General features: G+C 48.1%; 1 protein-coding gene across 10 annotated transcripts in view; it reads left to right on the plus strand.

Moving 5' to 3' along the window:
• The first annotated feature begins 17,369 nt into the window (after positions 1 to 17,369).
• Positions 17,370 to 19,382, plus strand: part of LOC132836036 (ELAV-like protein 2) — a 98,213-nt gene continuing 96,200 nt past the window's right edge. For 5 of the 10 annotated variants that reach the window (XM_060855246.1, XM_060855245.1, XM_060855249.1 and 2 more), the window contains exon 1: positions 17,379 to 17,622. In XM_060855246.1, coding sequence (XP_060711229.1) covers positions 17,394 to 17,622 — 229 coding nt within the window. In that variant the 5' untranslated portion in view covers positions 17,379 to 17,393. Of the gene's footprint in view, positions 17,623 to 19,382 lie in introns of all 10 variants that reach the window. The other 5 variants (XM_060855242.1, XM_060855247.1, XM_060855250.1 and 2 more) reach the window with 2 other exon arrangements.

Consider the following 19,382-nt stretch of genomic DNA (forward strand, 5'->3'; position numbering starts at 1 on the left):
CTGGCCCTATAATCTGCACTGACCCTATAACCTGCACTGGCCCTATAACCTTCATTGGCCCTATAACCCACACTGGCCCTATATCTTGCACTGACCCAATAACCTGCACTGGCCCTATAACCTGCACTGGCCCTATAACCAGCCTTTGCCCTATAAATTACATTGACCCCATATACTGCATTGGCCCTATAACCTGCACTGACCCTATGTCCTGCACTGACCCTATAACCTGCACTGGCCCTGTGTCCTGCACTGACCCTATAACCTGCACTGGCCCTATATCCTGCACTGATCCTATAATCTGTACTGACCCTATAACCTGCGCTATCCCTATATCCTGCGCTATCCCTATATCCTGCACTGACCCTATGTCCTGCACTGACTCTTTATCCTGCACTGACCCTATAACCTGCGCTATCCCTATATCCTGCACTGACCCTATGTCCTGCACTGACTCTTTATCCTGCACTGACCCTATAACCTGCACTAGCCCTATAACCTGCACTGTCCCTATAACCTGCACTAGCCCTATAACCTGCACTGACCCTATACCCTGCACTGGCACTATAACCTGCACTGACCCTATAACCTGCACTGTCCCTATAACCTGCACTAGCCCTATAACCTGCACTGACCCTATACCCTGCACTGTCCCTATAACCTGCACTAGCCCTATAACCTGCACTGACCCTATAACCTGCACTGACCCTGTAACCTGCACTGACCCTATAACCTGCACTGTCCCTATAACCTGCACTAGCCCTATAACCTGCACTGACCCTATACCCTGCACTGGCACTATAACCTGCACTGACCCTATACCCTGCACTGGCCCTATATCCTGTACTGGCCCTATAACCTGCACTGACCCTATACCCTGCACTGGCCCTATATCCTGTACTGGCCCTATAACCTGCACTGACCCTATAACCTGCACTGACCCTATAACCTGCACTGACCCTATATCCTGCACTGGCACTATAACCTGCACTGACCCTATAACCTGCACTGACCCTATAACCTGCACTCGCCCTATATCCTGTACTGGCCCTATTACCTGCACTGACCCTATATCCTGCACTGACCCTATAACCTGCACTGACCCTATATCCTGCGCTGACCCTATGTCCAGCATTGGCCCTATAATTGCACTGGCCCCATAACCCACACTGGCCCTATAATCTGCACTGATCCTATAACCATCATTGGCCCTATATCCTGTACTGGCCCTATATCCTGCACTGATTCTATATCCTGCACTGATTCAGTAACCTGCACTGACACTATAACCCGCACTGGCCCTATAATCTGCACTGACCCTATAATTTGCACTGATCCTATAACCTGCACTGGCCATATATCCTGCACTGACCCTATAACCTGCACTGGCCCTATAACCTGCACTGACCCTGTGTCCCGCACTGGCCCTATATCCTGCACAGACCCTATAACCTGCACTGACCCTATAACCTGCACTGACACTATAACCTGCACTCGCCCTATATCCTGCACTGGCCCTATAACCTGCACTGACCCTACATCCTGCACTGACCCTCTAACCTGCACTGACCCTATAACCTGCACTGACCCTATAAACTGCACTGACCCTATAACCTGCACTGGCCATATATCCTGCACTGACCCTATAAACTGCACTGACCCTATAACCTGCATTGGCCTATAATTGCACTGGCCCTATATCCTGCACTGACCCTATAACCTCCACTGGCCCTATATCCTGCACTGACCCTATATCCTGCACTGACACTAGAATCTGCACTGGCCTTATAACCTGCATTGCCCCAAAATCCTGCACTGACCCTATGTCCTGCACTGACCCTAGAATCTGCACTGGCCATATATCCTGCACTGACCCTATAACCTGCACTGGCCCTATAACGTGTACTGACCCTAAAACCTGCATAGGCCCTATATCCTGCACTGGCCCGAAATCCTGCACTGGCCCTATATCCAGCACTGACCCTCTATCCTGCACTGACCCTATGTCCTGCACTGACCCTATGTCCTGCACTGACCCTATAACCGGCATAGACTCTACATCCTGCACTGGCCCTATAATCTGCACTGGCCTTATAACCTGCACTGGCCCTATAATCTGCACTGACCCTATAACCTGCACTGGCCCTATAACCTTCATTGGCCCTATAACCCGCACTGGCCCTATATCTTGCACTGACCCAATAACCTGCACTGGCCCTATAACCTGCACTGACCCTATAACCTGCACTGACCCTATAACCTGCACTGGCCCTATAACCTGCCTTTGCCCTATAAATTGCATTGACCCCATATACTGCATTGGCCCTATAACCCGCACTGGCCCTATATCTTGCACTGACCCTATAACCTGCACTGACCCTATAACCTGCACTGACCCTGTAACCTGCACTGACCCTATAACCTGCATTGTCCCTATAACCTGCACTAGCCCTATAACCTGCACTGACCCTATACCCTGCACTGGCACTATAACCTGCACTGACCCTATAACCTGCACTGACCCTATAACCTGCACTGACCCTATATCCTGCACTGGCCCTATAATCTGCACTGGCCTTATAACCTGCACTGGCCCTATATCCTGCACTGACCCAATAACCTGCACTTGCCCTATAACCCAAACTGGCCCAATAACCTGCACTGGCCCTATAACCTGCACTGACCCTGTGTCCCGCACTGGCCCTATATTCTGCACAGACCCTATAACCTGCACTGGCCCGAAATCCTGCACTGGCCCTATATCCAGCACTGACCCTCTATCCTGCACTGACCCTATGTCCTGCACTGACCCTATGTCCTGCACTGACCCTATAACCGGCATAGGCTCTACATCCTGCACTGGCCCTATAATCTGCACTGGCCTTATAACCTGCACTGGCCCTATAATCTGCACTGACCCTATAACCTGCACTGACCCTGTGTCCCGCACTGGCCCTATATCCTGCACAGACCCTATAACCTGCACTGGCCCGAAATCCTGCACTGGCCCTATATCCAGCACTGACCCTCTATCCTGCACTGACCCTATGTCCTGCACTGACCCTATGTCCTGCACTGACCCTATAACCGGCATAGGCTCTACATCCTGCACTGGCCCTATAATCTGCACTGGCCTTATAACCTGCACTGGCCCAATAACCTGCACTGGCCCTATAACCTGCACTGACCCTGTGTCCCGCACTGGCCCTATATCCTGCACAGACCCTATAACCTGCACTAACCCTATAACCTGTACTGGCCCTATATCCTCCACTGGCCCTATAACCTGCACTGACCCTATAACCTGCACTGACCCTATAACCTGCACTGACCCTGTAACCTGCACTGACCCTATAACCCTGCACTGGCCCCATATCCTGCACTGACCCTATATCCTGCACTGGCCCTATAACCTGCACTGGCCCTATATCCTGCACTGACCCTATAACCTGCACTGGCCCTATAACCTGCACTGGCCCTATGTCCTGCACTGACCCTATAACCTGCACTGACACTATAACCTGCACCTACCCGATATCCTGCACTGACCCTATAACCTGCACTGACCCTATAACCTGCACCGGCCCCATATCCTGCACTGACCCTATATCCTGCACTGACCATATAACCTGCACTGACCCTATAACCTGCACTGGCCCTATAACCTGCACTGGCCCTATATCCTGCACTGACCCTATAACCTGCACTGGCCCTATAACCTGCACTGGCCCTATATCCTGCACTGACCCTATAACCTGCACTGACACTATATCCTGCACTGGCACTATATCCTGCACTGGCATTATAACTTGCACTGGCCATATAACCTGCACTGACCCTATAACCTGCACTGACCCTATATCCTGCACTGACCCTATAACCTGCACTGACACTATATCCTGCACTGGCATTATAACCTGCACTGGCATTATAACCTGCACTGTCCCTATTTCCTGCACTGGCCGTATAACCTGCACTGACCCTATAACCTGCACTGACCCTATTTCCTGCACTGACCCTATAACCTGCACTGACCCTATAACCTGCACTGACCCTATTTCCTGCACTGGCCCTATAACCTGCACTGACCCTATATCCTGCACTAATCTGCTGACTTTACCACCTGTCCTGTCACACCATTTCTAACCCAATGCCCTCTTAAATGGCTTGGCTATTTCTCTTCCTGTATGTGGTCTCAAAGTATGTGAACAATAGTCTCCAACGCAGTGCATTAAAACACCCATTACTAGTTAAATCTGCCGTAGAATGTGTGGAAATATTCTTTTATTTCTGCATTTTCACAGCCCACAGTAAAAGATATTAAAGAGCTTGCTGTTCTATATTAAGTTGCAACTTGTGCCCTTCAAAAGCAGGAGGATGGTAACTTTAGAACTCTCTCTTCCCATTAACGTCGAAACCTAGGGGCAGGAGGAGGATATTCGGCCGTTCAGCCTGCTCCAACACTCAACAGGATCCTGGCTGACCATCCAACTCAGGCCCCCGTTCATGCATTCACCCCCATAACCTTCAATCTCTTTAGCCCCAAGAACTACATCTAGCCCCTCCTTGAGAGCGTTCAATACTTTGACTTTGACTGTTTTTTGTAGCTCCACAGGCTCTCTGCTCTCTGGACAAAGACATTTCTCCTACTGTCAATTTGAAATGGCCTATGTCCCTGCATCCTTAGCCTGTGACCCTCCCCTCTTTCCCAGTAATCGTGAAGCTCCATCCCCCTTCTAGCCTGTCCGGTCCACCACATCGCAACTATGGAGAAGCAGATTGGTCACCGCAGCCAATTAGAATTGTACTTGTCTACCACAGCATTGGCCGGGGTGGGGAGGGGTTGCAGATGGCACAACACTGCCAGTGGTAAGGAATGGTTCATGCCCTTGTGGGATGGGATGGGGGCGCAACACATCCTGACGTTGGGGGAAAAGCGCTGCCTAAATGAAAGCCCTTTTCTCTGACCTATTCTGTTGCCATTTTCCATTTCGAAAGTCAATCCCTTTAAACACATTCCAGAAAGCGAAAATAAGTGAAAGATTGACTGAGACTGGTGCTCCCCTAAACTTTGTTGTGGATCGTTGGGTGGGCACTATAAGGTTTCCTCATACACACGTATAAAATCTGTGACATATGCAACAAATCCTCTGCACCCAGCTACATCATCAGGTTTGACAGACTTGGGGCTGTAGGCAATTGCTTCCAAATGATTCTGAGGGGAGCAGGCCGTTCAGCTACTGGGGCCCAGACACTATGCTGAGAGATTGTGGACTAGGTGACAGTAAGGACTGCAGATGCTGGAATCTGGAAGCCCATGGCCAGAGACGTTGACTTTCCTGCTCCTCGGATGCTGTCTGACCTGTTGTGTTTTCTCGGATTGTGGGCCAGTCCATATTTCAGGTCCACCTACCCTCTGCTCCATAATCCTAACCCTAACCCTATCCTGTGAAAAAAAATCCACTGATCTTTTCCATTTTATATTCTGAGCTGATTAGATTACAGTGTGGAAACAGGCCCTTCGGCCCAACAAGTCCACACTGACCCACCGAAGCGCAACGCACCCATACCCTTACCTAACACTACGGGCAATTTAGCATGGCCAATTCACCCTGACCCGCACATCTATGTGACTGTGGGAGGAAACCAGAGCACCCGGAGGAAACCCACGCAGACACGGGGAGAATGTGCAAACTCCACACAGTCAGTCGCCTGAGGCGGGAATTGAACCCGGGTCGCTGGCGCTGTGAGGCAGCAGTGCTAACCACTGTGCCACCGTGCCACCCACTAAGCGCCTAATACATTTGAAGGCCAAAACATTGCATGTCTTCAAAAAGGAGGCAGATATAGATCTTAGAGTGAGCACACTTCCTGTTGACATGGAGTCATTGAAAAAAATAGGAGCAGGAGTAGGCCATTCGGCCCTTCGAGCATGCTCTGCCATTCAATAGGATTGTGGCTGATTGTCCAACTCAGTCCCCTGTTCCCGCTTTCTTACCACCCCTAATACCCTTAGATCTCTTTACGTGGAAGGAAATATATTGGTCATAAACCATTCCACGCAACTCCAATCGTACAACTGGGCATTCCAGTTTGATCAGGTTTGTCCCGAAAGGTGCATTCTGGGAGACCATGCCATTCCCCGCTTTTGAATGCGCTGCCATTTTGTGAAAGTGGATTCACTCATAATTTCAAAGCCAAACCTCTGACAGCGTGTTGTTATCCAAAACAGCCTGAACAAGACCCGTGCAGTAAGCTGAAGCACCTTCCCTCAAGGGGAAGCAGCTGATCGTGTTTTCGAGCTTCATGCGCTCTTGCCCCCAAAACAGAGTGCTCCACCAAAACATTTTCATAAGCAGGGAAAACTCAGACAGCATCTGTGAAGAGAGAAACAGAGAGCCGACCTTTCAGATCGGTGAACTTTCATCAGAACTAAAGAGAAGGAGAAACGTAAGAGTCTTTAAGGCTTGGAAGGGCTTGCGGGAGGGAAGAGAGAGAAGCTGTGTCATGTTGGACAAGTTGGTGTAGTGGGCAGGTAATCCACTTTGGATTCCAGCATCTGCAGTTTTCCTGTCTCTCCATAAGTTGGGGGAGTGTGTAAATAGGCAGCAGATGAAGTTTAGTGCAGACATGTGTGAGATGATACATTTTGGCGGCACGGAAACAGACACTTCGGTTCAACCAATCCGTGCCGACCATGATCCCAAACTAAGCTAGTGCCACCTTGGCCTATATCCCTCCAAACATTTCTTATTCCTGTCCAAATGCCTTTTAAACATTGTAACTGTACCCACATGCATCACATCCTCTGGAAAGTCATTCCACACACGAAACAGTATCTGTGTTAAAAAAAATTGCCCCCATGCTATTTTTAAATATTTCTCCTTTCACCTGAAATATATGCCCCCTGGCTTTGAAATCCCCCACCCTGGGGGAAAGACACCTGCCATTCACCTTATCTATGCCCCTCATGATGATATAAACCTCAACATCCTACACTCCAGTGAAAAAAAAAAGTCCCAGTCTTTCCATTTAACTCAATCCCTCCATTCCCAGCAACATCCTGGTAAATCTCTTCTGACCTCTCTCCAGCTTCATAATATCCTTCCGATGACATTGAAAGATAATATAAAACAGGGGGTAGAAAAGGGGTTCCTGATTTGTAAAGATTGCGGAAGGTGGCGGGACACATTGAGAGAGAAATTGGTTTAAGGTGAGAGGGGAAAGATTTAAAAGGGACCTAAGGGGCAACTTTTTCACGCAGAGGGTGGTGCGTGTATGGAATGAGCTGACAGAGGAAGTGGTGGAGGCTGCAACATTTGAAAGGCATCTGGATGGGTATGTGAGTAGGAAGGGTTTAGAGGGGATATGGGCCAAATGGTGACAAATAGGATTCAATCGCTTTAGGATATCTGGTCAGCATGGACATGTTGGATCGAAGGGTCTGTTTCGTTGCTGTATATCTCCATGACTATATATCGGGTTTGCATAGATGTGTTGGACTGAAGGGTCTGTTTCCATGCTGTACCTCTCTGTGACTCTATATTGGGTCAGCATGGATGTGTTGGACTGAAGGGTCTGTTTCCGTGCTGTACATCTCTATGACTCTATATTGGGTCAGCATGGACGAGTTGAACCGAAGGGTGTGTTTCTGTGCTGTACATCTCTATGACTCTATGACTCTATATTGGGTCAGCATGGACGAGTTGAACCGAAGGGTCTGTTTCTGTGCTGTACATCTCCATAACTGTGTAGACTCATACAGTTTCATTATTAGGAGCTTAGAGTACAAGATTAAGGAGGTGATGTTGACCTTTCATGAGACACTTTGGTGAGGTCTCAGCTGTAGTAACATGTACAGTTATGGACACCAGACTATACAAGGGATGTGAATGTACTGGCTAAAGTACAGAAGTGATTTACTAGAATGGTTTCGGGAACGAGAAACTTCACTGATGGAGATAGATTGGATAAGTTGGAACAGTTCTCCTTGAAGTGAAGGTGGTCGATTAGAGGTCATGAATAGTTTGGGAGCAACTGACCCAATAACAGGATTAAGAACAAGCGGTGCAGATTTAAAATGATTCTCAAAATGAGCAGTGTGATGTGATACAAGAAAATTTATTCAGCGAGGAACTGGGGCGTAGGAACGCAGTGTCAAAAATGTGTGTTGCTGGAAAAGCACAGCCGGTCAGGCAGCATCCTTGACGCAGGAGAGTCGACGTTTCGAGCATAAGCTCTTCGTCAGGAATGAGGGGGTGGCCCAAGGGGGCTGAGAAATAAATAGGAGGGGGGTGGGGCTGGGGGGAAGGTAGCTGGAGGGTGTGATAGGTAGATGAATGTGGGGGTGACAGTGATAGATCAGAGAGGAGGGTGGAGCAGATAGTCGGGGAGGAAGTTGAGCAAGTAGGACAGTATTGATCTGAGGGAAGATGAGAGGGGGAGCCTGGAAATATAGTGGACGCAAGTTCAGTTGAAGCATTCAAGAGGTTATTAGATGATTATCTCAAGCAAATTAATGTGCAGGGGTTTGGGGGAGTTGGTGGAAACAGGAGGTTGGCGTTTGGTAATGACGCTCATTTGAAGAGTTAGTACAGACAGTTTCTGCACCATTGGTACTCTGTGATTCTGTATGGAGACCAGGCAAAATCTAAAAGGAGTGGGAGTTGGATTGAACATGGTGAAGAGACGGAGATTGTGTCCAAATGGAGCTTAAATTGTTGTGATTAAAAAAACTCGCTGAATGCACCAAAAATGAAAGGAGCATTTCTCCAATTGTCCAGAACATTCCATTTCTATTACCCAACCTTAAAAGGGAGTGAAGTTGGAATACCAGGCCTCAGAGTGAGATAAGCACACGATGGGGGCGGGATGAGGCTCTGGGGTAGGGTGAGAGGTTGGTCCTCTCCTTCACTCAGTTCCAGCGAGGTAGGAGGCGCGGCAGGAGATTGGACGAGTCGTTTGAGGGCGATGGTGCCACCTCGGCCAACACGATGACAAGGACAGGGGTGTCACTGGAAGGTCACCAGCTCCTTCTGCAAATCACCCAGCTCACCAACACGGGAGAGGGGACTCACAGCAGACCAATCAGCCCGATCGCTCATTGATAGAAAAGAAACAGCGAAACGTAGAAAGTAGCAGCAGGAGGAAGCTATTCGGCCCTTCGAGCCTGCTCCGCCACTCAATACTATCACAGCTGGTCATCCAACTCAGTCCCCTGTGCCCCAATTTCTCTCCCCAATTACCCTCTGATTCCCTTCAGCTCAATAAACAATATCTAACTCCTCCTGGCAAGCATTCAGAGTTATGGCCTTGACTCCTTCCTGATGTAGAGAATTCCACAGGATGCCCACTCTCCAGGTCTCCTCATCTCCATCCAAAAAGGTCTAACCCATTTCCTTGGTCTGTCACCCCTGGTTCTGGACTTCCTCAGTCAAAGGGAACTTCCTTCCTTGATTGCTCTCTCTCGTCCTATTAGAATTTTATAGGTTTCCATCAACTCTTCCCACCCCCTCTCCTCCATCTTTCTAAATTCCAGTCAATATAGTCCAGAATTTCTTCATAAATCAGTCCTGCCCATCCCAGGAATTGGTGAACCTTTGTTACCCTCCCCCCAGAGCCAGAACATCCTTCCTCAGATAAGGAGACCAAAAGTGCAAAAGATTCTCTAGGTAAGGTCTCACCAAGGCCCTGTATAATTGCAACAAGAATACCATCAATTCAATACAATCGTGGCTAAACTTGGCCTTTAGCTCCACGTTCCTGTTTGCTCCCTTATTTCCAAAAGATGTCTCTCTCAGTCCTAACAGTAGAAGTTGACCTCAAATCCTCGAAGCCAGGGTTCCCTCTGAGGTCCTTGCACCTTCTGTAAGTGGATGCGTAGCCAAGATTAGAGGGAATGCTACTCTGAGGGAAGGGAATTCCGAAGATCCACAACTGCCTGAGTGAAGTCATTTCTCCTCAGCTCAATCCCAAGTGACAGGCTCCTCACCCTGAGACGTTTTCCTCAAGTTTTGTTTGATTTCCCAACAACAGAAACAACCCCTCAACATCTACTCAACAAGACCAGGAATCTCAGGATCCCCCTCTCATCCCCAGTTTACTCAGCCTCCCATTGTAGCCCGACCTCCTCATCACCGACTGAATAGACCTTCACTCCACTCCCTCCATTGTAAGTGTAGCCTTCCTCAATCATCCCACTCACTCCGTTGTCACGAGGTCAAACCCCTGCTCCACATCTTGCTCCTGCAAAATAAAAACCGAAAGATCTGCGGATGCTGTGAATCAGTCCCAAAAAGAGAAATTGCTGGAAAAGCTCTGGCAGCATCTGTGGGAGAGAGAAATCAGCATTAACGTTCAAGTGACCCTCCCTCAGAACCTTCCTGGGTCCAACTGTGAGAAACCTTCACTGTAATTAGTCCAGCCTTTGACAAATTAAAAGGTAAATTTCCAATGATTATGTCAGCAAAGACAATAGTAAAGGTACAGGAGATGCACCTCCAAAGCTTTTTTTAAAGAAGTTGCATTTATATAGCACCTCATGATGTCCGAAAGCAGCTTTGAAGGGATTTTTATCACCCAGAGGGACAAGGGCAGTGGGCAGATGGTGACACCACCCCCTCCCCCTGCTAACATTCTCCTCCAAGGCATTCACTACCCTGACTTGGAAATAGATTGCCTCTCCCTCAGTGCTGCTTGGTCAAACTCCCAGAACTCCCTCCCTAAACATACTGTGGGTGCACCAATCCCACACGGTCTGCAGCAGTTCAGGAGGTAACTCATCATGACCTTGTCGAGCATATTTAAGACTGAGATCGCTACCTTATTGACCAAGACGGGGAATTAAGGAAAAATCAAGGAAAATGGATATTTGGAATGTTGGATCAGCCATGGAATAGCAGAGAGGGCTTGGGAGTCAAATGTCCTACCCCTGTTCTGATTTCTGATGGTCTGATTACCTTCTCATGTTAATCTTACTGCTCATCATCATGTCCCAAGGATATATCAAAAAAGTCTGTGTTACAATGAAGGGAACACAACAATCCATTAGCATGCAGTGGACTCCCACAAATCATATTTTGTTCATACAGCTTTTAATGCAATCTTAGTTCAAGGCTAAATGTTATTCAGCAGGGCAGATGCCCCTCCTTGTAATCTGAAATAAAGTCATGGGATCTTTAACATCTACCTGAGAGGAGGCCTCAACTCAATATGACATTCAGTAGCATCTCCAGTAATTCAGCATTCACTCAGTACTGTGCTGGATTGTGTTATGTTCAGTTTGTGTAGCATATCTTATTTATCTCTGAGTATGGCACAGATCAGTCTACATTTGAACCATTTATTAACATGACTTAAAACCCTCTTAGAATGTTAGCGAGCTTATAGCGTGTATGTTGTTGGAAGCAGCACGTTTAATTTCTCATAGACTTTTGTGTTTGAGAGTTAGAACCCAATACCTTGATGTGCTCATTCCACATACTTGAGCACTAAAGCGCTGTTGGGGGATTGGTGAACAGACCAGCTTAATTTAACACTACAGAGCGCTAGGGCTCAGGGCATTGGAGTACATGGGACTTTCAGACTTAGAATCAAGAGTCGCATAAACACACATGCTTGTCATGATGAAAATGGCCGATGGGCGTCCCAGTTGTACTTGCTTCCTGGGTAAACATGCTGGCTTCCTAGAAACGCAAGAAAAACAAAGCAAGATTGTTTGTGAAGTTGAAAATGCTCCTTTACCGTCAACTGAACCCCATGATTAGATTACCTTGCCTTGAAAAATCACTCTGGTATTCAGTCTCTGCTTAACTGCGTAAGCTGTGCTGATTTCATGTGGGAGTGATATTCAGATTGAAGTCTTTATGTGCTTCACTTCTGGCAGTGGTCCATGCCTGACAAATACACTCCCAGATGAAAGATGAATAACTCGCTGCCTGAAGTGTTGAGAAATAATTGCAGCAAATAACTGGGGAGACTCGGAGTCCTAAACCGAGGATTCGCCTTTGGTTAAAACGGCTGTGGTGGAGACTGGGGTTATTGTTGGTGTCTGAGGGATCCTGCATTGCTGTTGTATATGATTGGGGTGGGGGTGGAAAATGCTCACCCGTCTTCTCTGACAGAGCCAATCATTTTGTGACTTGCCCCCAGAGGTTCACAAACCCAAGACCCACTGCTAATGCAGTCGCCTCCCGTAGTTGATGCTAAATTCGTAAATTGTACACCAAATCCATGTCAGTTCTCCCCCTGTCCCTGACCACCACACGTCCAATCTCCCAATTGCACGCTCCATCCTGAATTTTCACAGCATGTGGGCGTCGCTGACTCGGCCGGCAAGGCGAGGCCATCGCTAATTGCCCAGAAGGTGGCTAAGAGTCGACTACATTGCTATGGCCTTGGAGTCAGAGATTCACGGGCCTAGCACCACTCTCACCTATCCTGTCCACGAACAGTCTCCTAAAATGGCTTCCCTGCTATCTAGGGATGAAGGGCTCTGGCCCGAAACATCGAATTTTCTGTTCCTTGGATGCTGCCTAACCTGCTGTGCTTTAACCAGCAACACATTTTCAGCTCCCTGCTATCTACTCAACCGAATTCCCTGTGTACTGCAGACTGCCAGCTCAAAGCCCTTCAGATGTCATGCTATCGTTAGCTTGACTATATGTCAACTCCCCCCACCACCCATTCCCCCCATTCCCCCACCAACACCATCACCCCCACCACTATCACATTCTCCTGAAGGCACATGTCCTCAGTCCCACTGTGTGTTTTGGTTTTGTCTCTCTCCGGTCATTCTGGGTTCAGGCCATGGTTACTGGCTGAGTCTGGATACCAAGTATTGGCCATATCCATCGAACCTTTTCAGGGGTCGATCGTGAACAGGGTTTGGTTTCATTTCCAAACCACTGTCTCTCTCAGGGTCAGCACAGATTTTATTCCAAGCCCAAAGTGAGGAATGGTGGATGTGGAAACCTGCAGCATATTTCCAAGTTCCTTCCCTGTATCACAATATTCTCTGGTCTCTACAGTCAAAGGTATAGTTCCACACAGGCCACTTCAACATTTTTAGCCAAGTGGTCAGTGTTAACGCGCAGTGTCAGCAAGGTCTTCCCCCCGGGGTATCGGACACACACACACACACACACAAACACACACATGTACACACGCATACACACACGCTCATACACATACACACACAGACACACACGCACACAAACACACACAAACAGACACACACATGCACACACACACACACAAACAGACACACACATGCACACACACACACACAAATGGACACACATACACATGCACATACACACACACGCACACAAACACACACAGACACACACATGCACATACACACACAAATGGACACACATACACATGCACATACACACACACGCATATACATACACAGACACACAAACGTACAGCCAAACGCATATGCACACACATACTTATAAACATTAACATACATGCATGCAGATGCACAGATAAACACACACAGACACACATGCATATAAACATCCACACACATGCGTGCACACACATAAACACACACATGCAAACATACACACATATAAACATACACAAATACATACATACACATATAAACATCCACACACACGCAAACATGAACATACACATGCATTTATAAGCATTCACACACTGACATACATGTGCACAAACATACAAACACACACACATTCACACACATATGAACACACAAACATACACACACTCTCACGCTCACACACACGTTCACACACACACACACACACACACACAATCCAAAGTAGAAACCCTGGCTGATTTTTCCAATCCCCATTCTAGGGGCGTTGGGGATAATTATACTTCCTTTTCCATGGCTGAGATCGAGTAAAGCACAGACCGGGGATGGACACGAGGACCTTCCTGGTATGTATATGGCTCAATTCCTCACCAGATATGCTCAGTGATGAGTGACTGAATGACAAGATCAATCACCTAGATATCCCAGAATCACCCTGCTACAACAAACAATAGTTAGAGTGATGGGGTTAACCATCCATCACCAAATGGAAGTCAATCCTTCCCCCAGAATAATCAGCATCAGAGCCACTGTCAGAATCATAAGGAAGGACAGTGGCCACTTAGTCCATCACAGCTCTGCTGGCTCATTCTAAGAACCATTCAATTCATCCCTTTCCCTGTAGCCTTGTGGCTGTTTTCTTCAAATATTTATCCAATTTTCCACATTATTGTGGAATCGGCTTACATGCTTCTATCAGAAGTTGTAGATCACACTTTGTGCTGTTCAGGAAAACATATCGCATGCCACCATCAGTTCTTTCACCAAGCATCTCGGTTGGTCCCTAGAACACACTTCTCTGAATCCAACATAGCAAAAACGTGGTCCCAGTTAACACTCGTGGCCCCACAGTAATTCACATGAACTCACTTCCAGACCTGATTGGAGCCAGGTGGATCTTGGAAACCATAAGATGCTTAATTGGAGTTGTTACCCCGTGTCAATCAGGAAGCCCAGGCTGGCCAATATCACCAAAGATGAGGGGACAGGCTGCCTAGAGGTGGCCGGAAGGTGTGTCAGGGCAGTCCATGGGCCAGATGGCGCATTGGGGTGGGTGAGAGCCCAATGGTACGTAGGGCCAGACCGAGAGCCGGAAGGCGGGTAGGCCCTGCTGGCGCTGTCACACCAAGCGGGTACCAGGGCAGGCTGTTTTAGAGGTGGTCGGAAGGTGGGTCAGAGCGGACCGAGAACTGGAAGGGGCATGGAGTGGACCGAGAGCCGGAAGATATGTAGGGGCCTTAGAGTGGCCGGAAGGTGGGAAGGACGGGAGGGAAGCTTGCTGGGTTTCTGGGAGTCTGTATTGTATGCACTGTTTTTAATGTAACTGGACTGTCTTGTGTGTACAAATGTCATTGTTACTATTTTGTAATGATTGAAACTAGGATTTGAGGTTCCTCATTTCCCTGAAAACAGGTTGAACGGTGGGGTTTGGGGTTTGGCTTTGCCACCCTCTCCCATGTAAGATTGTGCTGTTTCTTTGTATACAGCTATTAATGTTAACTGTTTTGTAAACTATGTGAATTGTTGAATAAAAATATATAACCAAAGGTGACCTCCTTGTGAGTCCCGCTCCCGGGCCTGACCAAACTGGCCATAAAGAAGGTCCAGACAGTGCAACATGGAGGGGGTCGTAATGGCAGACTGCCTGCCCCTCTTCCATAGCTACGTCCAAGCCCAGGTGTCTCTGGAGAAGGAGCACATAGTGTCTCCAAGACCCTTGAGCTGTTCAAGGAGAGGTGGGCGCCGCGGGGAGTGGAGTGCTTTATTTCCCCCTCCAACTCTATTTTGCTTTAATCGCTGCCCTCCCATTCATGGTTTGATCGCTCTTTGATGAGAAGACTCATCAGGAGTCTCCTTTCTTCCTGGTGGTGGGAATTGAGGAAAAAGAAAATATATAACCAAGAGATTTTGAATGTATTATAGATATATATAATATATATATATATATATATATAAAAGCAGGAGATTACAGAAAAAACCAAAAAGAGAAAATAAACATAACTGGGAGGTTTAGAGAAAAAAAAAGAAAAAATATACCCAGGAAATTTTGGGGGAAAACACCCAGGATATTTAGAAAAAAATATCACCAGGGAAAAATAAATTAAAAAACCATAATCAAGAGATTTAGGATAAAAAGAAAAGAAAAATCCAAAGGGAAAAAATAAAAAAAAGAAGAAAAAAATCAAAAAAAAGTAGAAATATTAAATGAATATATATGACCAGGGGATTTAGAATCTCCTCAGTCTGGGGATTACTCTGACCCAGCTGGCTACAGCAAATGTACTGTGTACGAGTAAATAAAGGGTGACTTGCTGATGGGATACTGGCCTCTGTGCAGTTATTTTCAATACCCAATGTTTCCCTTCCATTACTAGAGGCCTTCAGAAAAGGCCCATCGGCCCATTGAGTCTGTGCCAGTCAAAACTGTACACTGAACTATTCTAACCCCATTTTCCTGTGCCTTGGCATTGCAAAGGCACATCTAAATACTTCTCAGGCATTAAGAGGGTTTCTGCCTCTCCCACCCTTACAGACAGCGAGTCCCTGATTCCCACCACCCTCTGAGTGATTTCATTTTCTCATATTCCCTCCAAACGCCAGCCTCTTACCTTAAATCCACGCTCTAGGTCGCTGATTCCTTCCACCAAAGGGGAATCTAGTCTATCTATGCCCCTCATAATTTCACACCGCTCAATCATATCCCTCCCTCCTTCAAGAGTAGGCGAAAGTTTTCCCTCACTTCCTCATTTCTCCTCCCCCCACCATACCCCAGTCCCAGCCTTCCAGCTCAGTACTGTCCTCATGGCCTGTCCCACCTGCTAATCTTCCTTCCCACCTATCCACTCCACCCTCCTCTCCCACCTATCACCTTTACCCTCCATCCACCTATTGCACTCTCAGCTACCTCCCCCTCGGATGCTGCCTGACCGGCTGTGCTTTTTCCAGCGCCACACTTGTTGACTCTGATCTCCAGCACCTGCAGTCCTCACTTCCTCCTGAAGATCAAACCGGCCATGATCTCATTGGAGGGGCGGAGCAGACCCGATGGGCTGAATGGCCTGCGTCTGCTCCTACAATCTCAGGATGGCTTACTGTAGTCTCAAACTCCTCTTTCCTGTCTGCCTTGCAGCACGTCGACTCCCTGGTCAACCCAACGGCATCTAACGGCCTGCAAAACAAGTCATTCCTCTCCAGACAAAGAGGATTCCATAGAGGAATGACCCTTATGGAAGAGATCCCGCTTACTACTCAGGGGAGCTCTGCCCCTTGTAGCTAAGCATGCACTCCAGTTGTGGGCAAGGCTTTATAAAGTACAATGACTGCCATTCAACCAGTCCTGAAACTTCCCAACTGAGATTGACTGAAACCTCCAACTGATGCCTATCCTGACTGATAAAACGACGGCTTTGATTTGCTTATTGGGTAGTCCTTTGGCACAGTAACCCCACTCTAACTCTGCCTCTTTGGGCTCCCCGCTGAACAAAACATAGCTCACTTGACATCAACAGGGCAACTTCCGAGACGGCCATTACTGATCATTTTGAGAGGTGCGCTCCCCAATACTTTTCCACAGGCGCAGAATTGAGGACCCCCCAACTTCATCCCACCACCCCGCCGCACCTCAGAGATGTCATGAGTTTCCATCTTGCCCATGTGACGTGCCTTGTGCGAAACGTCGGTGTGCCTAGGTTTTCTGAGTCGCGCTCCCATCTCGCTCCGTGGTGTTTTTTTTTGTTTAATTCCCTCTCCCAGCCGGGAATCCGCGAAGGCCCGGCCCAAGCTTAAGGTCTTTCTCCTTCTACTTCAGCAGATAATCAGCACTATGGAAACTCAGGTGGCAAACGGTCCTACAAGCAACAACACATCCAATGGCCCATCCCTCAACAGCACAAACTGCTCCATACCAATGATGGCTGGGCCCTCCGACGACAGCAAGACCAATCTCATCGTCAACTATCTACCGCAAAACATGACGCAGGAAGAGTTCAAGAGCCTCTTCGGCAGCATCGGGGAGATTGAGTCCTGCAAACTCGTCCGCGATAAGATCACAGGTAAAACCACAAACGGTGCTGCTGCACAATGTTTCGTCACAAGATGGCGACTGCACGATCCCCCCCCACCCCTTTACTTACATTGAAAGCAGGTCAGAGAAAGCTGACCAGATCAATTCAGGAGGCTTGTTTTATGAGGTTCGAAAACCTGTTGGTCTATCACCCAGTGCTGTGAGATTTTCAACTTTGTCCACCCCAGTCCAGCACCAGCACCTCCTCATCATGGCTACCCCATCTTATAAAGGATAAGTCAGAAGTCACAGGACAACAGGTTAATGAGAAATCACAAGCTTTTGGAGTGCTGCCCCTTCAATGACGAGGGGAAAATAAGTTTATGAGAAAGAAAATTGAGCAGTTTAGCTCAATATTCACTCATGTATAGAAGAATGAGAGGAGATCTGTTATTTTTATTCCTTCGGGTGTTGCTGCCTGTATTGAGAAGGTGGGGGTGAGCTGCCTTCTTGAACCGTTGCAGTCCATGTGCTGTAGATAGACAAGTTAGGGGAGGGAGTTTCAGGATTGTGACCCAGTGATGGAACAGCGATGTATTTACAAGTCGGGACGGTGGGTTGCTCGGAGGGGAACTTGCAGGGGGTGGTGTCCCAATGTATTTGCTACCCTTGTCCTTCTAGATGGTAGTGGCTGCAGGTTTGGAAGGTGCTGTCTGAGGAGCCCCTCACTTTATAACAAACAGTGAGACTTTCTCCAGTCTCTCACAGAGTGAAGCACTTGGGATATATAAGGTTCCAAAGGGGACCAACAAATTAAGTGTGGAGAGGATGTTTCATCATGTGGGGTAGTCTAGAGTGAGAGGTTATAGTTTTAGGATAAGGGACAACAGATTTAAAACAGGGACAAGGAGGAATCAGAGAGCCGTAAATCTGTGGAATACACTCCTCCAGAGTGCGGCGGACAGCAGGACACAGAATACGTTTAAGTGGGGGACACGGTGGCTCAATAGTTAGCACTGCTGCCTCACAGCGCCAGGGACCTGGGTTCAATCCCACCCTCGGGCGACTGTCTGTGTGGAGTTTGCACATTCTCCCCGTGTCTGTGTGGGTTTCCTCCAGGTGCTCCAGTTGCCAACCATAATCCAAAGGTGTACCGGTTAGGGTAGATTGGCCGTGCTAAATTACCCATGGTGCCCAGGGATGTGTGGGTTAGGCATGGAGACATGCAGGGAATAGGGTACTGGGAAAGGGTCTGAGTGGAATGCTCTTCAGAGAGTCAGCATGGACTCGATGGGCCGAGCGGCCTGCTCCCACACTGTAGCGATTCTGCGAAGTAGGGCGATGGGCAGGGTTTTTAATTAGTGCTGGGTTATGGAGAGTGGGCAGGAAGTGGAGTTGAGATCAGCCATGATTGTATTCAGTGGTGGAGCAGGGCCGAGGGGCTGAATGGCCTCTTCCAACTCTGAGATCTTACATGCATTTGACTTTCTCTTTCAACTCAGTCAGGGATACTCTGTCCAGGGGAATGAAACAGCGCGCAAAGGGAATGGGTAGAGTGGTGGGAAAGGCAGCACAGCACAAAGCCATGACGTTCGTTCAGAGAGCTGGTGGAGATATCACGGGCTGAATGGCCTCCTTCTGTGAAGCTGGGACATGTGAAGCGAGACTGCCTCCTTGACTGCCTCCTTTCTGGGTGTAGCGCTGTCTGGCAATGCACTGGGGAGAGTAGGCAAGGCACAGAAACACGGATTCGGGGTAGACCAGTGATGTCCTGACAAAGTCACAGGATTCGCAATCGGAAAAGGCCAG

Source organism: Hemiscyllium ocellatum, chromosome 45, assembly GCF_020745735.1.
Source record: "Hemiscyllium ocellatum isolate sHemOce1 chromosome 45, sHemOce1.pat.X.cur, whole genome shotgun sequence".
NCBI classification, from domain to species: Eukaryota; Metazoa; Chordata; class Chondrichthyes; order Orectolobiformes; family Hemiscylliidae; genus Hemiscyllium; species Hemiscyllium ocellatum.